Here is a 24,973-nt window from a genome sequence, read left to right on the forward strand (position 1 = left end):
AGGGGTTACAGCCCTCATTTTCAGTAACTCATACCATTCTCCCCCTTTCAGGGAGGTTTAAAAGCAGTGGTGTGGACAGATGCGTTTCAGATGGTTGTCATGATTGTGGGCTTCTTAACAGTTCTCATTCAAGGATCGAATCACGCTGGTGGGTTCCACAATGTGTTAGAGCATTCACGAAATGGATCCCGGCTAAACGTAGTTGAGTATGTTCAACGCTACTTTTTTACCCTTCATAAAATTTAATTACATGACCCCATAAAATAACAGCTGGGCAACAAAGAACCATGCCTCTTATCCCATCTTTCCTGTGTCACAGCTTCGATGTAGACCCCCTCAGACGGCACACTTTTTGGACAATTACAGTAGGAGGAACTTTTACTTGGCTTGGAATCTATGGAGTTAACCAATCGACCATCCAGAGATGCATCTCTTGCAAGACGGAAAAGCATGCTAAGCTGTAAGTTGTTGGTTAAGAACAATTTCTATGTTATCCCTTACCTCGGCGAGTCATTACTTTTGTATGGATGCATGAGATAAAGGAAGAGACTTATTTATCCTGTTCAAAGTCTTTGTGTTTATGTGTGTATATATGTATGCCTGTGAGTGTGGTGTATGTAAAAGTATGTGTTTGGGAGATAAGTGCATATGTGTGGAAGCTAGAGGAGGATGTTGGATGCCCTGCTTTATCAATCTCCATCTCAGTTTAATTATTTATTTGAGATAGGATTTTTCAACATAGCCCTAACTGTCTTAAAGCTCACTATGTAGACCAGGCGGTCTTGAACTCAGAGATCTGCCTGCTTCTGCCTCCTGAATGCTGTGTTAAAGGTGTGTGCCATCAGGCCCCTCCAGGTGTTAATGCTTTGAGACATGATGTTTCCCTGTAGTGAAGCTAGTCTATCAGTCTAGTCTCTCTGTCTTTCACAGCTTTGGGTTACATGTACAGTCCATGTCTATATTTTTACCAGAGTGCTAGATCTAGACATAAGTCTACCTACTTGTATAGCAGGTACTCTTCCACATCCTTCCAGCCCTTTCAACAACTATTTCAGCCAAACATGACTACTTCCATCCCAGCATACCCTGCTTGGCTTTTTCCTCAATTAAGGTCTATCTCCATTGACTGAGCAATAGATTAGATTAGGTGCACTGAGTAGGGATAAGGTGCAAGTCTCAATTCCTGCTTGTAGTTTCCAGTACTAGATGGCCCTGATCATTTTTCATTTATTGTGTGCTGTCTTCAGTTGTAGTTTAATTTTTATGGGGTAGTAGGTAAACTGTGACATGTTTTGATATTTTAAAATGTTTATTTGGGAAAAAATGGCAACAGGTAGGCCAGGCAGCAGCTACTCAAATATGGTCCATGGCACCATTGAAGGAATACAGGGATGGCACTTCTACCGTGTGGACAGACACACTAGTAAAACACAGAACACACTTTACTGATTACAGCTATATAACCACCATATTTTCTCATCTTTATGAGAAGCCCTAGTTCTTTAAGTTGTTTGCAGTCCTTCCATATGTTTCCCTTAAGCTTCAATTTTTCAAAATGTAGACACTTAGAAAAATGGAACAAACCAAGCTTCACTTACACTTGCAAACCCATCAGAGTTAAATTTCCTCTACATCTATCCTTCTGCTTCAGGATTAGTCAGGTCTGATATCCATTTTAATTCAATTTAACAGATACAGGTATCATTAACATTTCTAAGGAGAGATGTAAGAACTCTAAAATATAAGGTTATGTGTCTGTGTTTGCTCCAGTTCTCACAGGGATATGAGAATAAGCACAGTAAGATTGTCTGGGTACAACAAAAAGTTCCAGAACAGTCTATTCTCTAGAGAAAAACCTAAGGCATTTCTCCATTATTTTATACAGCTAGCAAAAAACCCCACAAATTTCACACAAAATGGAATTACACCCCCAGGGGTGCTTTTCATGGTTCTTGGATCAAGTCTAGGAACTATGACTATTTCTTCACACAATTTAAAAATACTTCAATGTACAATTTCTTATTTTCATTAAATGAGACATAAAATTGTCTTGAAATAATTCAACCATTTTGTATGTTGAGCCATTAAGTAAGTCGGGAACTACCATGTTACCATATGTATTTTTTGTAACGCAAAATGAAGAGAGCAGATACATCTTCTAGCAGTCTAGCAAACTACTGGTGATGCATGAAAATACCACTAAAGTAAATGATATTAAATAAATCTTCCACACTTTATTAAGTGATGCCCATAACTTTATCAAATGGCTGAACAACTGAAAATGCATGTGACTTTGATCTTAAAATGCATTTAAAATTCAAGTAAAAATCTGCTTTCAGGTTAACTAGAGTCAAGTACCTATAAAGAGAAGAATCTTTTGGTGAAATAAATAATACATGTCTGTTATTTTTAAAATACACTTATTTAGTTTTGAAATAAGATCTCCACTTATTACAAAACAGTCTTAGCCTTCTAGAGACAAGATCCATTCTCCTCAGACTCATGAGTTTTTAGTACAATTGGTATTTTCCATGTGCCCAGTTATAACTTTCTCCTGTGGCATTTTGAATTTCTGCCTCCTAAAAGATTAGGAGATATATATTAGGAACTATACCTTTGTCATCTATTATTTTCCATAAAGCACCAAGAATAAAACATTGTGCTTGTTAAATGTTTGTTATTTGTTAAATATTGAAATCCTTAAGAAGAGCCATTCTTTTGTGTATATGCAGAAACATAAAGATACCCACAAATTGGAAGAGTGTGAGCATGTGTACACACATACATACACATTTTTTCATGTACCTCAAAACATTCGTGTTGCCATGAAAGAAATGTGTGTTCTTACATTTGAATGTTGAATCATCTTCATTTAAAAAAATGGCCAGTTTGAAATTCACCACAATGAATTTTTTTTAGCACAATGGAAGGATGTCTACTTTCAAGTCTTCCCTGAGATTAGAAATATAAGTAAAATCTTGACACTCAAATGCCTGTATGAAAGTAAAGGACCTTGAAAAAAGATCCAACTGTAACTGTGCTAGTTCACTGTAGGATAGTATGAACTTCATCAAATCATGTTTAAGATGACCTTAAGTTTTCAAGGTCATCTACTAACTTACATCTACTAATCTATTAGGAGGCAGAAAATCAACACATGACAAGGGAAAGTAATAATTGAGCACATGACAAACACCTATTATAGTTAGAATTCAGGAGTCTAAGGAGAATGGATTCTTGTCCCTAGATGTCTAAGACCTTTCTGGAATAAGTGGAGATCTCATATCAAAGCTAAATAAGTATATTAATAGGAAAGTAGAAAGGTATTATTTATTTCACCAAAACATTCTTCTCTTTATAGATATTTGATTCTAGTTTGTTCCTATTATCTTTAAAATACTCATCTTTAACTTTCATCTGCCTTCATCTCAAAGTGACTGAAGCAAATACTTGTCTATTTTTATGTTATCTCATTATTATCTTCCTCAAAGAAGTTATTAAAATGCAAGTTGGCTTTTTGACAGTTTCATTAATTGAGTAGGGGGAAAAGCCACTTAAAGTTATATAATGAGAATAATCAGTATGTGAAATATTATAAAAGAAAATAGGTCATATATCATACATATTATAATTTGGCAAAACCCTCTTTTTAATTAATTAATTAATTAAAAATTTCCACCTCCTCCCATTTACCTCCCCCCCCCAAAACCCACTTTTTAAAAAGGGAAAAATCTTAACCTATTCAAATCCTAAAAAGTGTAATGACTCATTTAATGTGATATTGTAAAATGTAATGTTTCCTGAAAGCTAGAAAGAGGGAACTCCTTCAGTCTTTAGTCATGAACTTACCCTGAGACAAAGTAGCAGACAGCTTACCAATTGGCCGTTGTCCTCTCTTCTAGGGCCTTGTACTTTAACTTGTTGGGTCTCTGGATGATTGCGGTGTGTGCTGTCTTCTGTGGTTTGATCATGTACTCGAACTTCAAAGACTGTGACCCTTGGACATCTGGTGCTATTTCAGCACCAGACCAGGTATGCACTTCCATTGATTTCACAGCAGAATGTACTGAATATGTTGGGTAGTAGTGGGGTTATCTTTATTCTGCCTGGGCCTTCACTCACTTGCCAAGCACAAGCCTTTGACTTCCTATTTGAGCTCCTGGGTGACATCACACAGTGCTTTCTAATATGCAAAAGTAAGTCGGCAGAAAAACAACACCTTCCTTTGTTAATGAAGACAAAGTCTGAAGACAGGATACGGCTAACCAGAAAGTCATCTCTAACCCATTGCTTTGGTTGTTGATGATACTTTATAGTTCTTGTCTTTGTAATCTGAGGTTTATTAATGTTTCTTTAATTGAATAAAAATGAGGACAGTGTCATGCACTTTATATTATAGCACATAAATGTGTAGCTGGAAGGATCAGGAATTTAAGGTTAGCATTGTTTACAAAGGGAATCTGAGAGGATACCATGGTTTAAGAGATCATATTTCAAAAAGCATAAAAATTAAAGTAACATTAAATAAATAGAATTGAATAATTCGTATTCTCATACTGCCTACTATCATATTTTCTCAGCATAACACAATTGTATCATGAAAGCATAGAACACTGTGTGGTTTTGAAGACTCAGAGACAGTATGCTCATGAGAAGCATTCACTCACGGCCCTTTTCTCTCAATATATATTCAGTTGCCCTACTTTGTCTAGTATAGTCTTCTTTCCCACAAGCTGGGCATACCTAGATCCCCTGAACAACATATGTTAAGAATTGGATTTTAGAACTTAATTATAAATTCAGAGAAAACAGATAGTAAAATTCACATGTTGAAGATACTGGGAAGTGAGTTTCTCATCTCCTTTCACTGGGATTAATATTCCAATACTTTAAATATTGCAGAGATAACAATACACCTCCTTCTCACTTCTCTCCCCTCTCCCTTTATCTCTGCTTCTTTTTTTTTTTCAGTTGATGCCGTATTTTGTCATGAAGATTTTTGACACTATGCCAGGGCTGCCAGGACTTTTTGTGGCTTGTGCCTTTAGTGGAACTCTGAGGTTAGTATGCTGACAAGCTGAAGATATCAATGGTTGTGCTGGCAGTGGTGAGGACTGGAATGATGACAGTCATGATCAGCTGTCCGCTGAGCCCTTGCTGAGTGACAATTGGCCTACTGCAATGTTCTATTTCTATTTGATCATGGGTATCACACAGCATGTGAAGAAGAATCTTTACTCACACTCTCATCAGTGTGCAGATAAGGAAACATATTTAATAAGCATGAGGGAGACAACTAACCTATGGTAAGTAAACTGTGGAGGCCCGATGCAGGTGTATTCTTAACCTCTACTTTAAAACTTCCTGGTTCTTGTTTATACTTTGTATTCATTCCATCACAAAAGACCTAAGAGTTTTTACTGTTCCAGCAATAAACGAAGGACTAAAGTCTCCCCATTACAGTAAAGGTAAACTCAGTAGTGGGTATCTGAAAGAAATCAAGAAGAAAATACCATACTTTGAAATTCTAGTAGTATAAAAAAGGGTGACTGGCCAAAGATGAGATTAGGATTCAGAAATGCATGCATTAAACCCTAATGTTCCATATATTGTATCTGGGGAACATCATAGTAAAAAAATGTGCTCCCTAGGTTTTGAGCAGTTCTGACTTTGTGTCCTTGATGTTACAGCTCACATGGTCAATAGCTCAAGCTGGATTTTCCATCTGCCCATATCTCATTCCAATGACCAATGCATGTTGATGTTTTTTCTATCTTCGTTGAGTTTCCATTGCAGCTTCAACTTGATTTCTGTGACTTCATTACATTGCCTGATAAAGAGCCGATTACAGCAACATGGGCCTACATTATGCTGCCTCATTACCCAGCAATCCTTAAAATACTAAAATTATAAATCATGTTTGATATTACCTCTTTTGGTTCATAATACATTCAGTAAGGGAAACTATTACATGATTATGAATACTGCTTAGTATATTTATTATACTAATGAAGTTATTGAATCATTTACCCTATATATGTGATATAAAACTTAAGTAGAGCACGTTATGTTTCCCTTCAAAATTATCAGCCATTTGTTTCATTTTCTAGTAAATACGCTGTCTTTCCTCTCTTGCCTTGAATTACTGCTTTTATTTCATCTTAATTCGTCTATAGATTTTAAATACCTTATTAACTCTCCTTTGTATTCTTCTCATGGTCTATATCTGTAATGATGTTGGCGCTTTTCAGGACTATAACATATAACATTGTGTGGTAGGGCTGAGTCTGGTTATTAGTATTATGTAATTTTCTGTACATTGTGTTTTTATCTCAATTATTTCTACTTGATTTTCTGTTAGATTTCTATCTCAAATTATTAAGGCTACAGTGTTTATTTTTGAGTTTTCCTTCTTTTCTACTAGTTATATTCATTTGCCTGTCTTTTTATGTAGCTATGTGCTTTGAACAATGACTAACAACTGAAGCAGAAATCACTACTTTATTCTTTAGAAGGAACCATTCTTGGATGAGAAATTTTCACCTTTTGAAGTTAATTCAGTTATTGGACTAACTAAAAGATTCTTGATCTATGTGAGGAATTTAAATAAGCTTTCACTGTTTTTCACAAAGAGAACACAAGCTTCCTGATGCTCCAATAGTCTATCAAGACAACTCTGTGAAGTTGGAGAGAGAGCAGTGCTGCTACCTGGTTATGCTCTTTGTTTCTTTATGGGATTCTCTCACCTTTCTCCTTTACTAGTTACATTCCAGCCTCTCTGGAAGCTTCAGGCTATAGAAAGCAGTGATCATCATCGCACCTCAATGTGTATGCATGTGATTTCCCCTTTATTCTTCAAGAACTTTCACCTACTTTTCTTGAATCCTTTCCCCATCTTTCTTAACCATTATTTATGAAGAGATCATCTCTTACCAGTTTCACAGCACCTTACTCCTGCCTTTCATAGTAACCCTACAAACTGTAGTAAATTGTAAAATTGGTTGTTGAATGTCTGTATTCCCAAGTAGACTGCAAGGACTACACTTTCTTTTTTCAATTTTGATTTTTATTGAGCTCTACATTTTTCTCTGCTCCCCTACCTGCCTCTCCCTTCCCCTTCAACCCTCCCTCAAGGTCCCCATACTTCCGATTTACTCAGAAGATCTTGTCTTTATCTACTTCCCATGTAGATTAGATCATGAATGTCTCTCTTAGGGTCCTCATTGTTGTCTAAGTTCTCTGGGATTGTGAGTTGTAGACTGGTTTTCTTTGCTTTATGTTTAAGACTACGACTTTCAAATTCATCACTTACGTGTGAATAAATGAATACATAGATAAAGACTTTTTTACTTAATAGAAAATTTCACTTACTCTGGGTTAGGTTAGTCACTACTTTGCTGCTTCCTCTCAAGCTTGGAGGGACACTCCCATCGTATACACATGCTCATTTTGTGAAAAATCCTTCCATTATTGTTGCCATAATGTCAAGGGAAATTAATGGGAGTCATAATGTGAAATATTATCTTCTTTCAGAGAATAGTTGCATAGATAATGATTTGAAAAGTGAGTTAACTGCCATGCATGTCACTGAGTTCTAGAATGTGGACAAATGTCGATATGTGTATTTTACAAGGCTCTGTGTTTTTGCCTCTCCTAAATGATAAAGCTGACATATAACTCATTCTTCTTAATTCAGACTATTTTCTTGTTTGCCTATTTGTTTTTCTTTCTGTAGTACAGTGGCAGCCAGCATCAATGCCTTAGCAACAGTGACCTTTGAGGATTTTGTCAAGAGCTGTTTTCCACATCTCTCCGACAAGAAGAGCACCTGGATCAGTAAAGGCTTATGTAGGTATAGTTGGTAGAACTTCTGCTATTTATTGTGAATTTTAAATGGGCCAAATAGCAAAATCTTGCATGTGCTCTTCAGGATGCATGAATAGACATAAATGCATGTGGAGACACAGACATGTAGAGTCTCACACTTCTGAAGATCTTACCAGAAGGGTACCAGGAAGGAATGACTAGCTAGTTCACCTTGTACTGGTCTTACTTTTCAGGTATCTCTAATATCTTCACATCAATGTCTATTGATAATGCTGAGTTGATTTTATCAGACATTTTACATGAGGAGGTGCGCTTTTCAGTATGCCTGGCCATTTATCTAATAATTTTCTCTTGAAACAAAACTCTGAGTAATGTACTCTAAGGGAATGAATGTTCCCTGTTTAATTAAAAAGTGCATATTATCCACTTAGCTAGAGGTATGGGCTTGTTTGTTCATTACCCATCATTGCTGGAATGTTCTATTGAATGTCTTGATCTTATGCACCCAACTAGAGTTGCTATGAGCTCATGGGTTCAGAGGTCCTGTGAGGTCCAGATGACACTGTTTTTCTCTAGTTCTCTCTAAACTCTGGTTTTAATAATATTTCTGACCCTTATCAAACTATTTTCAGAACTTGTAGTGTGATATAGATGGTTGACAGTTGATAGTTGTTAGGTAAGGGAGATTCAATTTTCTTTAGGAGTGTGGTCCTATGAGAATAGGTTGATTATGCACCAATGAACGTCCCCACATACATGAGTTTATGGGCAGCACTAATTGAACTCAATAGGTTGGTAAAGAATAATAAAGAGGACTTGAAGATGGGAGGGAGGTTTTGGGAGAATCCAGGAGTAGTTGGAAGAAGACAGTAGTGAATTAATATGATTGCATATATTATACACATAAACAATATTCTCAGTGATTTTTGATTATTAAAAACTACATATTACAGTCACTGAAACTACCACATTAAATTATATTTTTACAAACTTTGCTGCTTTTTTACACTTTTATTTTTATTTCTGATTATTACATATATATGTTTATGTTTGAGTAGGGGTTTGTATACTTGAGTGTAGTGGCCATAGAGGTCAGAAGAAGGTGTCAGAGCTCTTGGAACTGTAGCTACAGGCAATTGTGAGCTACCTGGGAAATTAACTCAAGTTTTCTGCATGAGTAGTGTGTACTCTTAACCAATAGGCATCTATCTCTCCAGCCCCCGAGCTAGCTGCTTTTAAAGTACAAATAAATTATTTCCCTTATATGCTTAATATAGAGAGTGCAATTAATTTAGAAAAATAATTTAATTTTTAAGTTAAATGATGCCTACCTAATTCTGTTTCTGGTTGTTTTACTATAGCAATCTTCATTGTGCATTTTCTTATGTGTGCTTTGAAAACATAGGAGTTTAATGATTACATAATATATTATTCAATGGCTCACTTATTTTGTTTATATTATTGTTACTTTTATAGTGTATAGTCATTGTACATAGTTATGAGCTTCATAAAGACATTTTCTTTAATCTGTCATGTATTTTGAGCACATACACTGCCCATGACTTTTCTCTTCTCCAGTTCCATACATTTTCTAGCAAAGGGCAAAATGTCGTTCTTCTCTTTGACTTGCCACAGACCTAGGGTCCTTTAATGTGCCTTAGCTGTTGACCTTGGGTGAAACTTTCCTGGGCAGTTATTTGCAATCATTGTCACCCCAGGATCTTAACTTTGAAAACATTTGCATTTTCACAAGTTAGAGCCTTTGATGGGTGGAGTCTTACCCTCAGGGCAACTTTCTATTGGTCCCAGTTTGGACCTGAGATTTCTTTTTAAAGAAATTCTCTTTAACAGGACCTCAGGACCGCGAGGGGTGCACCCACACACTGAGACAATGGGGATGTTCTATCGGGAACTCACCGAGGCCAGCTGGCCTGGGTCTGAAAAAGCATGGGATAAATCCGGACTAGCTGAACATAGAGGACAATGAGGAATACTGAGAACTCAGGAACAATCGCAGTGGGTTTTTGATCCTACTGCACGTACTGGCTTTGGGGGAGCCTAGGCAGTTTGGATGCTCACCTTTGGAGACCTGGATAGAGGTGGACGGTCCTTGGGCTTCCCACAGGTCAGGGAACCCAGATTGCTCTTTGAGCAGATGAGGGAGGGTGACTTGATCGGGGGAGGGGGAGGGAAATGGGAGGCGGATGAGGGGGGGAGGCAGAAATCCTTAATAAAAAAAAAATGAAAAAAAAAACAATTATAGGTACTTTCCCTGCACTATCGGGTCTGCAACTTTCAATTTTCTTCTTCAAATCCCTATTCTTTTCTCCGTAGCCTCCTTCTCTCTGGTGTTTTCCTGTCCTTTTCCTTTTTATTTATATTGTGGATGATATGATTTTCTCATAATATTTTCTTTCATCCAAGTACTTACCAGGCCTGACTTTGCTTAACTGTTCTTAAAAGTTCTTAAAAGTAATTTGCAAACACCATTTTTTAAATTATTTCAGATTGCATAGTATTAGCTAGAATTTAGTATATGTTTCAAGGCTTTTTATATAAAAATTCATATAATGAAAAATCAAACTGCTATATACATACTTGTTGAATTTTGACAAATGCATTGTCCTAGCTAGAGTTACTATTGCTGTGATAAAACACCATAACAAGTAGTAATTTGGGAAGAAAGGCTTTATTTGGTTTATACTCCCATCTCACAGCCCATCATAGAAGAAACTCAGGACAGGAAATCAAACAAGGCAGGAATCTGTAAACAGAAACTGAAGCAGTCAAAGAATACTGCTTACTGGCATCCTCACTTTGTCTTGCTCAGTCTGCATTCTTTTACAGCCTAGGACCACCTACCTTCCCAGTGGTGGCTCCATCTACAGTGGTCATGGCCCTCCCACATCAATCACTAATTAATAAAATACCCTACATGTTATCTACAGTCCACTTTTATCGAGGCATTATCTCAATGGAGGTTCTCTCCTATATAGTGACTCTATCTTGTGTTTAGTTGACATAAAACTAGCCAACACATCCATCTATCTATGAAACTCAATTGCTTAGCAAGATATATCATCATGGTCATTACTTTAGAAAGTTTTCCCATTATTTTTCTCACCAGTCTCTATTCTCAGCTTCCTCCAGAGAAAAGCAACTGCCAGAATTTTTTTCTAATGTAGATTTTTAACTTTAATGGAATTTCATATAAATGGAGTTTCACAGTGACCCAGATTTTGTAAAGTCTGTATATGTTCAGTACAGGTACAATTTTTATTTTCCCTACACTTCAGTCATGCTTAGGTGAATGTAAGAAAGCAAAACCATGGATTTGGGGTGTCAACTACTGTTCATCAATGTTTATCCCTAGGCTGCCTCAATGTGAGATAATTAGTAATAGTCTTGTAAAATTCTTTTAAGAAATGTACTCATTATTCTTCAGTAGATGTATTTGTCAACTCTCAAGGTTTTAAAATTACTTGAGATGCTTTGGTATTGCACCTAAATTCATTTCATAAAAACTAAGTGGTCCTGGACCTTGAGTGTCTGTGAGTTCTTTTAATTGAATATGATTTTTCTTTACACTCATATTTCTTTGTTTAAATGAGCCTATGTACTCTTGGTAGTAAAGTTTTTAGGTGATATTTTCCTGATTATTTGGTAGATTATATCCAGAAATATTCATTATATTCATTACTCTTTGTGGCCTCATGTAAGCTCAGACAGTCGGATGATTTAATACTTTTTCCTTTTATTTATCCTTGAACAAGATTAGCTAAACATAATCACACTGGCTGACTAGATGAAGTCTGCGGATCTTTTTCGCTACATTATTTAGAGATCCAGAGGGTGACTGGGTAGTGTTGCCAGTGCAATCCCCACCTGGTAGCAGATACTCATGGAAATGTATGAGGAAGAAGTTACTTCTGCAACTGTGTTGTCTCATCATTGGATCTGATGCGGCACTGACAAAATCCACAAGTACCATTCTTGAGGAATCAATTTTGGAGAATGTTTTGATTCATTTAGTGTAGCCCCTTCTCAGAATGTGAACTCTTTGGGCCAAGAATAAAGTTCTGACTTTATAACCTCGGTGACTGGTGACGTGTCCAACCTATAGTAAGAATGCATTAAAACTGAGCCAGGAGTCACATACGGAGCTGGGATGGATCTTTTTTTGTCTTAGTGTCATCCCCTTTCTGGGATAAACCACTTAGAAAACACAACTTAGAAGGGAAAGGCTTCCTTTTAGCTCACAGTTTACTGACCTTCATTGCAGGGATGTCAAGGTGGCAGGAGCTGGAAACAGCTAGCTGCTTCTGTAGCCAAGAGCAAAGAGAGTGAATATATACACCAGCTTATTTATTCATTTCATATAAGTTAGGATTCCCTATTCAGAGATTGGAGGTAACCATAGTGTGTGTGTGTGTGTGTGTGTGTGTGTGTGTGTGTGTGTGTGTGTGTGTGTTGGGAAGAGGTTCCCACCTCACTCAATTAATGCGGTTAGCATAATCCTCGACAGACATGCTAGGGGCCAACTTGATCTAGAATATTCCTCATTGAGACTCCATTCTACATGATTCTAGATTTTGTCAAAATGATTATTAAAACCAGTGATCACAGGGATTAATAATGCTAAAACTAAAACTGTCACTGTATCTGCTACTATCTCTGACTCTGTCTCTTTCTTATTTTGTTAATGAGTTATTATAGGAACGCACTCTTATGGCATTTTTAAAATAGAAATGTGTAAAACAATGATTATTTTTTAAAAAGAGAATAGCTTCTTTAGAAGTCATTAGAACAATACAATGATTTAAATGTCAAACTTCTGTGATACCAGAAGAGAGTGGTACCTGAAGTTCCTTGTGGTGATGTAGAAACAAATACATCCCTATGTTGCTGTATAAGGAAATCTATTGTTAACTGTAATACTACTATAGCATTACTAAGGGCTATAAAGATGTGGATAACACCAAAGGGAAAACCGAAAACCAGAAAAGATTTCAGCTTTTTTTTTTTTGAGCCTGTGAACCTGAGTATGTTTATGTTGATTCACCATGTAAAAGGTGACAATCTGTCTGTATCTGAGTCCAGCTTATTCCTAGTGAGTGACTGACCTGGAACTAGCACCCACATAATTAGTTTGGATTTGCTTGGACCCCTTCCACATTCATGTTATTTCACTTGACAGACTTCTGGAATGCTAGAGAGAAATCTTTAGATCCTGAACTCCATTTGCCCTGAGGAACAGTTACTGAGAAGACACTGTGATTGCTGTGTGCAGATCGTTTTCCTTCTTCAGTCCTTCAGTAGGATATAGTGCTGGGTGCTCAGGGGTGACCTCATGGAAGTGAATCATTGTATGATTTCTTTCTTTCAGGTCTCTTGTTTGGTATCTTGTGTACCTCCATGGCTGTGGTTGCATCCTTCATGGGGAGTGTTGTGCAGGTAATGGAAGAGGGAAATGACATTTGATTTCACAGCAAACTTTCCCATGTTCTCCTTTCTAATTAATGTCTTGACTATTACTCCAAGGCCCAATATTAATATTTATGGACACTAGATCCAAACAAAACATACTTGAAAATTTCAACCAAAATTGCTTTCAGATGTTGAAAGCAGTAAGAGGATGACTTGCCATGGGTTTACTTTCTCAGTACATAAAACATGTGTTCTCTCATTCTTTCTGTCTTCTGAGCCGTTGCTTACTTTATTTGTTTTTATGTTATCAGTTGCTACAAAAACAAAAAAACCAAAAGCAAAAAAACAAAAACAAAAAAAAGCCATCCAATTTGGATATACTGTGAGTCACTGAACTGTTTCTTGAGAGATTTTTGCATTTCAAGTCATTTGTAATTAAAGTGTGACAGACTCCAGAGAGGGTCAGGACAACCCCAGTGACCTATGGAAAGAAGTGGTACCTATATAGAGTGAGGTAAGATAGTTGGACTCATCCCCCTGTCCTTGTTCAGCTGAAAATTCTGGCTCAACTGACTTCATTGGATTGAAGTCTATGCCACAAAGTCACACAGTATAGATGCTGGCAGGCTAGAAACGCAACTCCCATCTTGTCTTTCAGGTGAGGTGAGTAGCTCTAAGGCAGTAATTCTCAACCTGTGGGTTGTGACCCCTTTGGCAGCCCTCCATCTCCAAAAGTATTTACAATACAATCCATTACCATAGCCAAATGCAATTACGAAGTGGCAATGAAAATAATTTTGTGGTTGGGGTCACCACAACATGAACAACTGTATTAAAGGTCACAACACTAGCAAGGTGGAGAACCACCATTCTATGGTGATCCACTCGCTTCTTTCTCCACATTTGAGTAAATAAAGACAATTGTAATTCTTCTATTGTTTTCACTATAAAGCTACTCCTATGTTGAATTTAGTAAATCAATATACAGATTCTAATTTTATATATGGAAACAGACAAAAAATAAGTCTCACAAGTGTGAATGATAGAACCATTGTTAATTTCTTTTTCACAAAACCACAATATATGTATGGCATATATTTGTGGGTGATACCCATGGCCACCGTTCTCAGTTTCATAAAAGGTAAATAAATTTTTCCTAAATGGTTGTTTTGGTTTGCTGTTTTCTTTATTTGTTTGTTTCTGAAGTCATATTGTACTGTTTCATGTAAGAATTTAAAAAGTGTGTCCTAAAAACTTTCAGCCTATAAAATGTTCCAAGGGATACAATTCCCACAGTCATTTCTCATGTGAAAAACGCTAAGCACATGGTATTCCCTTCCCTAAGATCAAGCGCAGAGCAGTGTCCTGAAGGCTGTGGGAAGTCCAATGACAAACTTGAAATGGTGTGCTTGAGGATTTGTGGAGAGATCAGATGAGAGTAGGAAAGCTCTTTCTGTGAGGAGGGCCATAGAGAGCTTCCTGGGGGCAGTGTTGATTTGTGGCTCTTTGGCTTTTTGTTTTGGATCTATTGTTCATTTCTTATGCTCCACATTCTGACATTCACTTATGTCACATTTGAACTAAGTAAACATGAAAAATTTAGAAAGATACTGAAACTAAGGAAGTAAAGATAAGAATTATTATGATTAAAATTCAACAGTCTCTAAGAGCCCTGAGAGTTACAATGGTGCAAGGTGTCTTTCTACACAATATGATGTTGCCCACCTGGAATTCTGCTAAGGGGTAGAACAATTTGAGGACATGTTTTTATTTCAACACTCTGGCATTCAGAAGTTATGCTACAGAAATCAAAGCTCCCTAACAGGGCACAGCACTGACAAATACAGTTAGAGTAGGGGACAGTTCAGGTCCACTCCTAATACAGGACACAATACTCAAACACGTCTCTGAATTTCTTTTTGAGTGCACCTTAAGTCTTCACCAGAAAACAGTTCAGGAAGTGGTTATGATGAGATCCCTTCTTATATTTTAAGCAAGCCAAGTACAGTGCAGCTAAATGCCATTCCCAAGTCATCAGCAGCTTCAGTCCTAAAGCACAAACTCCTGGACTCTGTCCTCTATTTATAGGAGAACCTCAGATGGGGGCATTGAAGTAGAACCCAAGTTAGACTAGCTTTGAGCTCGCCTCCAATAACAGATGCTAAATGACAACAAAAAGAAGGTAAAAATGAAAGTCGCTTGTCATTGTAGACTACAAAATCATGCACAGAGCATGTTAATATATATTATGTAAAAACTGAAACTCTTGGATTGATTTTCTGTTGCTTTTTGCTCTGAGGCATAAGACATTGCAAGTTTGTCTTTATTCTACTACCCCTGCTTCAAAGGGAGATAAATGTCTTTAGTATTTTATTGAATATTCTCATGATACCAAGTAATAACCTTCAAAATGCAACTGCCACACCAATGATGAATTAATTTTACCACCAGCAAAGGAATGAAACAAATATTAAATAACTGAAGTCAGGGGAAAAGAAACTTAATTGCACATGGCCCTGTCTTATCAATTATGTAGTAGCGGTTGAATTCTTTGAAGATGAACCTGGAAAAACAATCTGTTTAAGTTAGGATTTTATTGCTGTGAAGCGAAACCAAGACCACAGCAACCCTTATAATAGAAAACATTTAATTGGATTGCCTTACGGTTCAGAGGTTTAGTCCATTATAGACATGGCAGGAAGCATGGTAGCATACATACAACATGGTGTTGGAGAAGGAGCCTATAGTTCTACATCTGGATCCACAGTTATCAGGAAAAGAGATTATCATACTTGGCATAGCTCAGGCTTCTAAAACTTCAAAGCCCATGCCCTAGTGACACCCCTCCTCCAACAAAGTCACACCTACAACAACAAGGCCACACCTCCTAATAGTGCCACCTCCTTTGGGTCTCTGAGAGCCATTTTTATTCAAGCCACCACACAATCATAATGATATATTATAGCTCATATCTCTGGAAAAGACTTTATATTATGACTGAAGGAAATGAGAAGATTCCTTTGCCTTGTATGGTTTTATATAGCAAGAAGAAAGTGCAAGTTGAATGGTCACAAGTTAATAACAGAAAGTTCATCAAATCCTAGTGATACGTGGTAGGTTGCATTGGGAATTCAAACAGTCTAATTGTTAAAGATAGACTCAAAACCATTTCTTTCTTTAGATAAAATCAGGAAGGTGTTATGGTGATTTAAATTCTTCATATTTTTTAAAGACAGCTTTTGTTAAAGAAGATGTAAAAGTTTAAAGCCAGACAAATCTGGATGTATATATGACCTCTGCTTACTCTCTAAATGAAAATAGACTTGAATGTGTTTCTATTAGCCCCAAGCTTCTTTTCTACAAATTTTGGTTACTGTTCCTGAACGGTGAGTGTGAGGATTAGATGAGCCAGTGTCTGGAGTTCCCAGGTGGATCTTCCTGACTGACTGACATATGGGCGGCATCTGGCAGATAAACCTTTATAAGTTCTTGGGAACATTCTACAGCTTGGCTCCTGATGTAATATGCCCATGGTACTTACACAGATATAAAAAGTGCTGCAGGGAAAGTAGTTTTATGTGTGTTGCACATGCATGTGTCCATGTATACACTCTCATTTACACAATCCAGTGAATTTGTATTCCCAGCTCTTAGAAGGTCTCAGACAGTCTTCACGCTGAAAATACACCTTTTCATTCTTGTCAAACTGCTATTTTTCTCTTATGTTACCCATGCACTCACATGTGCACAGCTATAGAGACTTCAGGAAGCCTGTCTTATGTTTATACTATAGATATTCCATAAACTCTAAGCCAGTTCATTTGGATCAGTCATATAAGAGATATTGAAATGCTTTATTAAAAAATTTCTCAGTATCCAGAAGAAATGGATCCATAAATGTAAAGAGAAATAAAAAAGAGGAGATATGGGGTTCCTGTTGGCCTCTCTAAAGTGTTCCAAATACTGAAAAATTCTTCATTGCCTCAAAAGTGGTATGGGTGGGCTGGCAAGGGTTGGATCCAGATAATTGCTACAATCTAAATGATGGAAAATTTCAAACCAAGTTAAAGAGCTGATGAGCCACTTAGGATATGAAAAATAAGTTATAGATGCACTGATCCAGTAAATTCCTTAACCAACAAACAAAATAATGTCTATGGTCCTGGAAATTCGACCCAGGGATTGTGCATGTTAGGCAAGTGAAAAGAAAAGAAGTCCTTTGGTATTTAACAAGTTAAAGTAGTTCCAATAAAGGCAAGTTACCTGGATTGATATTTTCTAAGCATATGCATAGAGATAAACACATTTAATTGTGTGTGTGTATATACATACACACATATACATACATAGCTTTTAAAAAAAGAAAAATACATCGTTAATAAATGGAGCTCAAGTTCATTCAAGGTTCGAGGAAGAAATGGGGATGTCAGGGTAAGCTACAGAGGCAGTGGAATCGTTAGGCTTATCTGGTTTGCTTGTTTTTCTATAGGCTGCCCTCAGCATCCTTGGCATGTGTGGGGGACCGATGCTAGGTTTGTTCACTCTTGGTATCGTGTTCCCTTTTGTGAACTGGAAGGTAAGGATTATGTAGCTTTCTTCATAAACTCACTTCAAATCAGATTATTTTCATTTTCTATCTCTTTTCACCTCTGGGAAAGCTGTTTGTTTTTGCCAGAAAAAATCCAAAGAATTCATGTTATCTATATTTCTATTTTACAAACATACTCATATGCATAGGTATGAAATTAAATGGTTTCCAGGCCCTCCTATATAAGACTACAGTGAAACCTGTTTAGAAGCAAAAGACAAATAAAGGAGGAGGCAGCCTTGAATATGCTGAATGATTAATACATAGAATGGACAAGCCAGCAATACTATTACTTCTGGTACTTCCTTTGCTATGACTTCAGATACATGTAGGTAGACTCCGTGCTATGTAGACATCAGATAAAAATTTGTTATTGTAAATTTTATACTAAAACTGTTTAGAATATATATATATTTTCAATCTGTAAAATTTCTTCTGTAGTCTTATAAGGAGAACAGAGTAAAAATCACTTCTGTAGTATTGGGGTTTATGAAAATATTATTTTGTTCAATTATAATTTGAGGTAACGCCTAGTCACTAAAACCAAAAAGTCAAAAGACTGTATCTATGCTCTGTCTATGTAAGTTCTTAGTGGAAAACATAATATAAGGACAACAGTAATAGACATGCCAATGTGGACAGGGGAAAGACCACAAGGCCTCAACTAGTGAGAGTGGGAGAAGTCGCCATTCCCAGGAAAAAAACACACCAATTGGTGGTTAGTCGACATTGAAAGTGTAGACAAGCAAGAATCTCTTTTAATTCATGGAACAGCATCAGACTTTCTGTACATTATCTGTCAATAAAAAATAACTACATTGCTTAAAGAGTTCCATAGTTTCTGAAACTCTTCCATTGGATATATTGAGGTTTCGCCATATTTTAAACAAAAAGAAGGAGCAAATCAAAGGCAGAAAAAATTTCACTCAAAGTACACCTTATTTAAAATTTATTTCATTGTACTGGAGCTTATGATTCAGTGACAAAGAACAGGCCTAGCATGCACAAGACCCTAAAATCCATACCTAACAGTTAAAATAAGTGAATGAATAAGTAAGTAAGTAAACAAGTAAGTAAATATATCTGCTTTCTGAGAGTTGAAATGAAGACAGTTTGAGGTGTTTCCAGTGTGCGTGGCCAAGATTTGAGATGAACAATTAAAATTTCTGCAGTACATTATACCTTATACCAATATATTTGCAAAAAAGCTTTGTTTAATTTCTTATTATGTTCTCTTTTTCTCCAAGGGTGCACTAGGAGGCCTCATTGCTGGAATCACATTGTCATTTTGGGTGGCCATCGGGTCTTTTATTTACCCTGCACCAGTGTCTAAGACATTACCCTTACCTCTATCAACAGAACAGTGTGTCCAAACAAATATAACAGCAACAGTAGGTCCACAGCTTTCCAGCAGGTATGTTGACTTTAAAAATTGGACCAAGTCCCAAAGTAGGTCAAGGTAGACCTCTGTCAGAGATAATTTGATGAGCTAGTTCTTGATCATCTGGAAGTGCTTGGCAAAGACGGGTAATGTGCAAGGCTAAACAGAGTTCTGCAGATCGCTCTTCCTCTGCATTTAGGTAAACAAGAGTTTAAATACTATCCTGGAGGACTGAAGAATAGATCAGGAGTCATGATCTTAGTGGAAGGTATATGAAGGCTGCATTTTTGTGTCATCTATAAATTTCTGCTGCTATTCCATAAATAGCACTGAAAAGTCCCTTTTGAGATTTTTTTGTCAGTTCATACACATAGACAAGTGTCTGTCACCTTCTTTCCAGTGACTCTGGAGTTATTAACAATTGAATAGTAAATAAAAGAAAGGAATGAAAGACATTGCCCTCATTGAAAAATTTCTCTATCTATCTATCCATCTGTCTGTCTGTCTGTCTTTCTGTCTATCTGTTTTTCTATCTCTCTATATATATGTAAATCCGGGATGAAAAGAAAAACTAGCTCCTAATTTTTTTCATTAAAGAATCAAGTATTAAGTTTGGAGTTTTAAGAGATGCCAGAACACAGAGTGTGCAGCGAAGCAATTGTATCCTAAGTAATGAGTTTTTATTTTTGAATGATAAACAGAGTTGATGCCTTGTGCTATTTTTTCTCCACAGACCTGCCCTTGCTGACACATGGTACTCACTCTCCTACCTTTACTTTAGTGCTGTGGGCTTTCTGGGATGTGTAGCTGCTGGACTAATCATCAGCTTCCTGACAGGTGGGTTATCTGGAGTCTTCTCTTTGGGGGGTTATTTCATGAAGTTGTTGACTACATGGTAACCTCACAAATTTGCTTCTGAGTCTACCACAAAAAGTCCTCTTCTCTAAGAGATTCATATACTGTCTCAAGTTTCTAAGTTGATCTCTTTCTTTGTCTCTCTCTGTCTGTCCCGCCCTCTCTTGTTGTGTGTTTGTCTGTCTGTCTGTGTGTCTGTTTAACAATCAGAAAATAGGTAAGGTATTTTGAAACATACTCTACCATCATACCTGTGTAGAAAAGTTCTTTGTAGCATCAGTTATAAAGGAAGATTAACATTAAGTGTTTTTCACCTGACTTCCAACATAATCCTATCTTTGTAAGGTTTTAATGTAGGGCATTGAAGTTTGTGTACTGTGCATGGTGACTACAATGGGAAAAAGTAGGGAATGAAGTATATATAAATTATGCTTTACACTGTTCTCATTGGGTCAATACCTTGGCATAAAATTGTTTTTCTTTGGAGGAAAAAGAACCAAGGTTGCAATAAAAGTATTGATAGTAGGGGCTGGAGAGATAGATGAAGTGATTATAAGCAAAGGTTGCTCTTCCAGAGGACCCAAGTTCAATTCCCAGTACCCACACTGCAGCTCACTAATGTGTATAACTTCAGTTCTAGAGTATCTGATATCCTTTTCTGGCCTCTATGGGAATACATAAACATTAATGCAGATAAATATCTATGGGTTCATTTTGAATTAAATTCATTGATACAGAATATAAAGTTCCTTATCAACAATACATGAGTCAAATATACCTATTCTATAGAAGACACTAATTAACAAATATCAATTTAATTAGAATTCTATTAAGTAAAACACTTTTGACAGACTGATATAATACTGTGGAACATGTTATTTGGACTTAAAAATATTGGACAGGCACAAAATTTTAGTGAGACATAACATCAGTCTCATAGAAAGAATCTGATAAATGTGTTTAACTCTTACAATAATGCTTCTTCCAGGGACCTCTGGATGGATTGGCTCTCATCCTTACCTGCATTCTATGGGACAGGATATTTGCACTAGTTTGACTGGGCAGAAAATTTGCAAAAATTTCAGAATGATGGCCTCATTAGCCTTTACATCGTAGTAAAAATATCAGTCTGACTTGTTCCTCAGTAGGATTTAAAGGGATGGAACTGGTATTTTTAAAGATCAGAAATGAAATGTGAGGACAGTCTAGATTGACTGGCAGGACCTTAGAGAAGGACAGTCTAGATAGGCTGGCAGGACTGTAGAAGATGCTGATGCTGTGATGAAGGAGAAAAAAACCAATAAAAATGATGTTTCTAATTTTATAAATACCAGTATAGATGATTCTATAAATATATAACAGATAAAACTGAGGAAGAAAGTATACTTCCTACATATTTACTACTAGAGGAATATTTTCAAATGAATATGTTATTACCATTTAACTTTATAGTCCTGAACTTTCTTTTTTTAATTTAATTATTTATTAAAAGTTTCCACCTCCTCCCATTTACCTCCCACTCCCTCCCCTTCCTCTCCCCGTCCCTCTACAGTCCTAAGAGAAGTCAGGGTACCCTGCCCTGCGGGAATTTTGTTGGGATTTTGATGGGGATTGCATTGAATCTATAGATTGCTTTTGGTAGAATTGCCATTTTTATTATGTTGATCCTCCCAATCCAAGAGCATGGAAGATCCTTCTATTTTCTGGTATGCTCTTTAATTTCTTCCTTCACAGACTTAAAGTTCGTGTCAAATAGATCTTTCACTTCCTTGCTTAGAGTTACCCCGAGATACTTTATTCTATTTGTGGCTATCATGAAAGGTGATATTTCTCTGATTTCCCTCTCTGTTTCTTTGTTCTTTATGTATAGGAGGGCTACTGATTTTTTGGAGTTGATCTTGTAACCTGCCACATTACTAAAGGTGTTTATCAGCTGTAAGAGTTCTTTGGTAGAGTTTTTGGGGTCGCTTATGTACACTATTATATCATCTGCAAATAACGAAAGTTTAACTTCTCCCTTTCCAATTTGAATCCCCTTGATTTCCTTATGTTGTCTTATTTCTGTTGCTAAAACTTGAAGCGCTATATTGAAGAGGTATGGAGAGAGTGGACAGCTTTGTCTTGTTCCTGATTTTAGTGGAATGGCTTTAAGTTTCTCTCCTTTTAATTTGATGTTAGCTGTCAGCTTGTTGTATATTGCTTTTATTATATTTAGGAATGAACCTTGTATCCCTAGTCTGTCCAAAACCTTTATCAAAAGGCGTGTTGAATTTTATCAAATGCTTTTTTTCAGCCTCTAATGAAGTGTTCATATGGTTTTTTTCTTTCAGTTTATTTATATGATGGATTACATTGATAGATTTTCATATGTTGAACCAGCCCTGCATCTCTGGAATGAAGCCTATTTGATCATAATAGATATTTTTTATGTGTTCTTGGATTTGGTTTCCAAGTATTTTATTGAGAATTTTTGCATCCATGTTCATGAGTGAGATTGGCCTGTAATTCTCTTTCTTGGTTGAGTCATTGTGTGGTTTTGGTATCAGGGTAACTGTAGCTTCATAAAAGGAATTTGGCAATGACTCTTCTGTTTCTATATTGTGAAACACATTAAGGAGTTTAGGTATCAGCTCTTCTTGGAAGTTCTGGAAGAATTCTGCATTGAAACCATCTGGTTCTGGGCCCTTTTTTTGGTAGGGAGGTTTTTGATGACAGCTTCTAATCCCTCGTGACTTACAGGTCTATTTAAATTGTTCACCTAGTCTTGGTTTAATTTTGGTATATGGTACTTATCTAAAAAAATGTCAATTTCTTTTACATTTTCCAATTCTGTGGCACACAAGCTTTTGTAGTAAGAGCTAATGATTCTCCAAATTTCCTCTATGTCTGTGGTTTTGTCCCCCTTTTCATTTCTGATCTTGTTAATTTGTGTGTTGTCTCTCTGCCATTTGATTAGTTTGGATAGGGGTTTGTCAATCTTGTTGATTTTCTCCAAGAACCAGCTTTTTATTTTTGCTGTGACTGACTCTCTGGGTGGATCTCCTCAGTGAACGAATAGGAACTGTTTCTGGGCCAAGGACCTCACAGACAATAGGGCAGGCTTGGGGGAGGCAGGGTCGTGTGGAACAAAGAAGCCCATGCAGCAGGAGCTAGAAGGGCCCTCTGCTCTGTTCCCAGACCATCTGCCCGCCCTGGGATGGCACACACTCACCCGTCTGGATGGATCTCCTCAGCACAGGAACATGGACTTCTGGAAGTCCAAGGACCCTACAGACAAAAGGGCGAACTTGGGGGGAGGTCAGGGTCATGTGTAACAAAGAAGCCCCTGAAACAGGAGTTTGAGGTGCCCTGCACTCCCCTCCAGCTGGGTGGACGCACACTCACCCCTCTGGGTGGATAGCCTCAGTGCAGGAGTAGGAACTGTTCCTTGGCCAAGGACTTCTCAGACAATAGGGCAGGCTTGGGGGGAGGCAGGGTCATGTGTAACAAAGAAGCCCCTGCAGCAGGAGCTGGAGGTGCCCTGCACTCCCTTCTGGGGACCTTCCGGCCGGGTGGGCCTGAACTTTCTTGACCTGACAACTTTTGAATTTATAACTTCTAACTCTCAACTCATTCAACAGTCTACCAATTTTTATAGATTCACCTCTGAAGCTTGACTTTTGGCTTTGTTAAGACATAACCCATCCTCAAGTTGATATGCTTATGCTGAAATGGAAAGCCTGCACGGCTGAAGCCATTTAACCCATCTCCCTTTTCTTAATAGGCAAGCAAAGAGGAGAAGATGTTGATCCACTTTTAATAAGACCAGTTTGCAATCTATTTTGCTTTTGGTCTAAGAAATATAAAACTCTGTGCTGGTGTGGAGTTCAGCATGAGCAGAAAACAGAGCAGGTGAGTCGATGCATGAGCTTCTTAAAACAGGTTTTGGCTTAGAGGGAGGGGTGCTCTTGTTCCACTCCACTACTGGAAGTGCCCTTTTGCTTCTGGGAGTGCACTTCCTCCCCCTTGCAACAACTGAGAGGGAAAGGGCTGTAAGGATGAAAGGCAGTAAATGTCAACAGCTAGAAAGATATAGATTTTGCCTCCAGAGTCCCAGAGCTGATGATCGTCTAAGTGCATGTATTGATAGGTAAATATGCTTCATGACTGGAAAGTTACACTGTAAGTGATTAGTTTCCAAAGAGTCTTTAATCCTGGAGAATTGAGTTCCAGGAAAGAAATAGAAAAATACAGTTTAGGAAAAGAATGAAATACCACACACAGTCCAATGTGATAGGTGAGACGATGAGTTTGAGAGTCGGCCTGCCTTGGGTCTACCCCTGGTTCAAAGTCTCATTTTCCTTTTGTTTAGCTTTCATTACTTGAGAACTAAAGAAGAAGATAAAACAGAATGACATAGACACAACTTTCTCATTCTCTAGGATATTATATTAGTTACTTTTGCCTGTTATCTCTTACCAAAATTCCTGACAGACTGTCTCAAAGGAGGAGTTTTGGTTTGTTGTTTGTTTTGTTTTGGCATGGTTTTGGCACACCATTTCAAAGGGTTTATCCATGATTGCTTTGTTCCATGCATTTGGACAGATTAGGAGGTTAATGGAGACATATGAAAAAGGAGGCTGTTCATCTTGCAGTGGAAATGAAACAGAAGGAAAGGGAATATAGGCAGGAGTCTGAGAAACATATTGCCCATAAGGAAAGCCTCTAGTGACTTCATTCTTTCAGCTGTGCCCCACTTCCTAGAGTCACAATCTTCTTCACAGCACCACCAGCTGAAGTGAAAATGAGAAGCACTTCATATTCAAATCATAACAACTATAAATATTGGTGGAAAATTACAGTTAAAGATGTAACAAAATGCAACAAACTTGCTTAGCTTCTTTATGCCCCAGAAG

The 24,973-nt window shown here is 37.2% G+C and overlaps 1 protein-coding gene across 1 annotated transcript in view; it reads left to right on the forward strand.

The window, feature by feature from the left end:
• The window catches only part of Slc5a12 (solute carrier family 5 member 12), a 42,314-nt gene that overhangs the window by 16,852 nt on the left and 489 nt on the right, over positions 1–24,973 (forward strand). The window contains exons 5-14 of the mRNA XM_075963742.1: positions 52–206; positions 320–460; positions 3,903–4,032; positions 4,972–5,060; positions 7,736–7,848; positions 13,214–13,281; positions 17,744–17,830; positions 19,090–19,256; positions 19,957–20,060; positions 23,842–23,969. Of these exons, the coding sequence (XP_075819857.1) occupies positions 52–206; positions 320–460; positions 3,903–4,032; positions 4,972–5,060; positions 7,736–7,848; positions 13,214–13,281; positions 17,744–17,830; positions 19,090–19,256; positions 19,957–20,060; positions 23,842–23,969 (1,182 nt within the window). The remainder of the gene's footprint in view (positions 1–51; positions 207–319; positions 461–3,902; positions 4,033–4,971; positions 5,061–7,735; positions 7,849–13,213; positions 13,282–17,743; positions 17,831–19,089; positions 19,257–19,956; positions 20,061–23,841; positions 23,970–24,973) is intronic.

This window comes from Microtus pennsylvanicus, chromosome 2 (assembly GCF_037038515.1).
Source record: "Microtus pennsylvanicus isolate mMicPen1 chromosome 2, mMicPen1.hap1, whole genome shotgun sequence".
In the NCBI taxonomy this organism is placed as follows: domain Eukaryota; kingdom Metazoa; phylum Chordata; class Mammalia; order Rodentia; family Cricetidae; genus Microtus; species Microtus pennsylvanicus.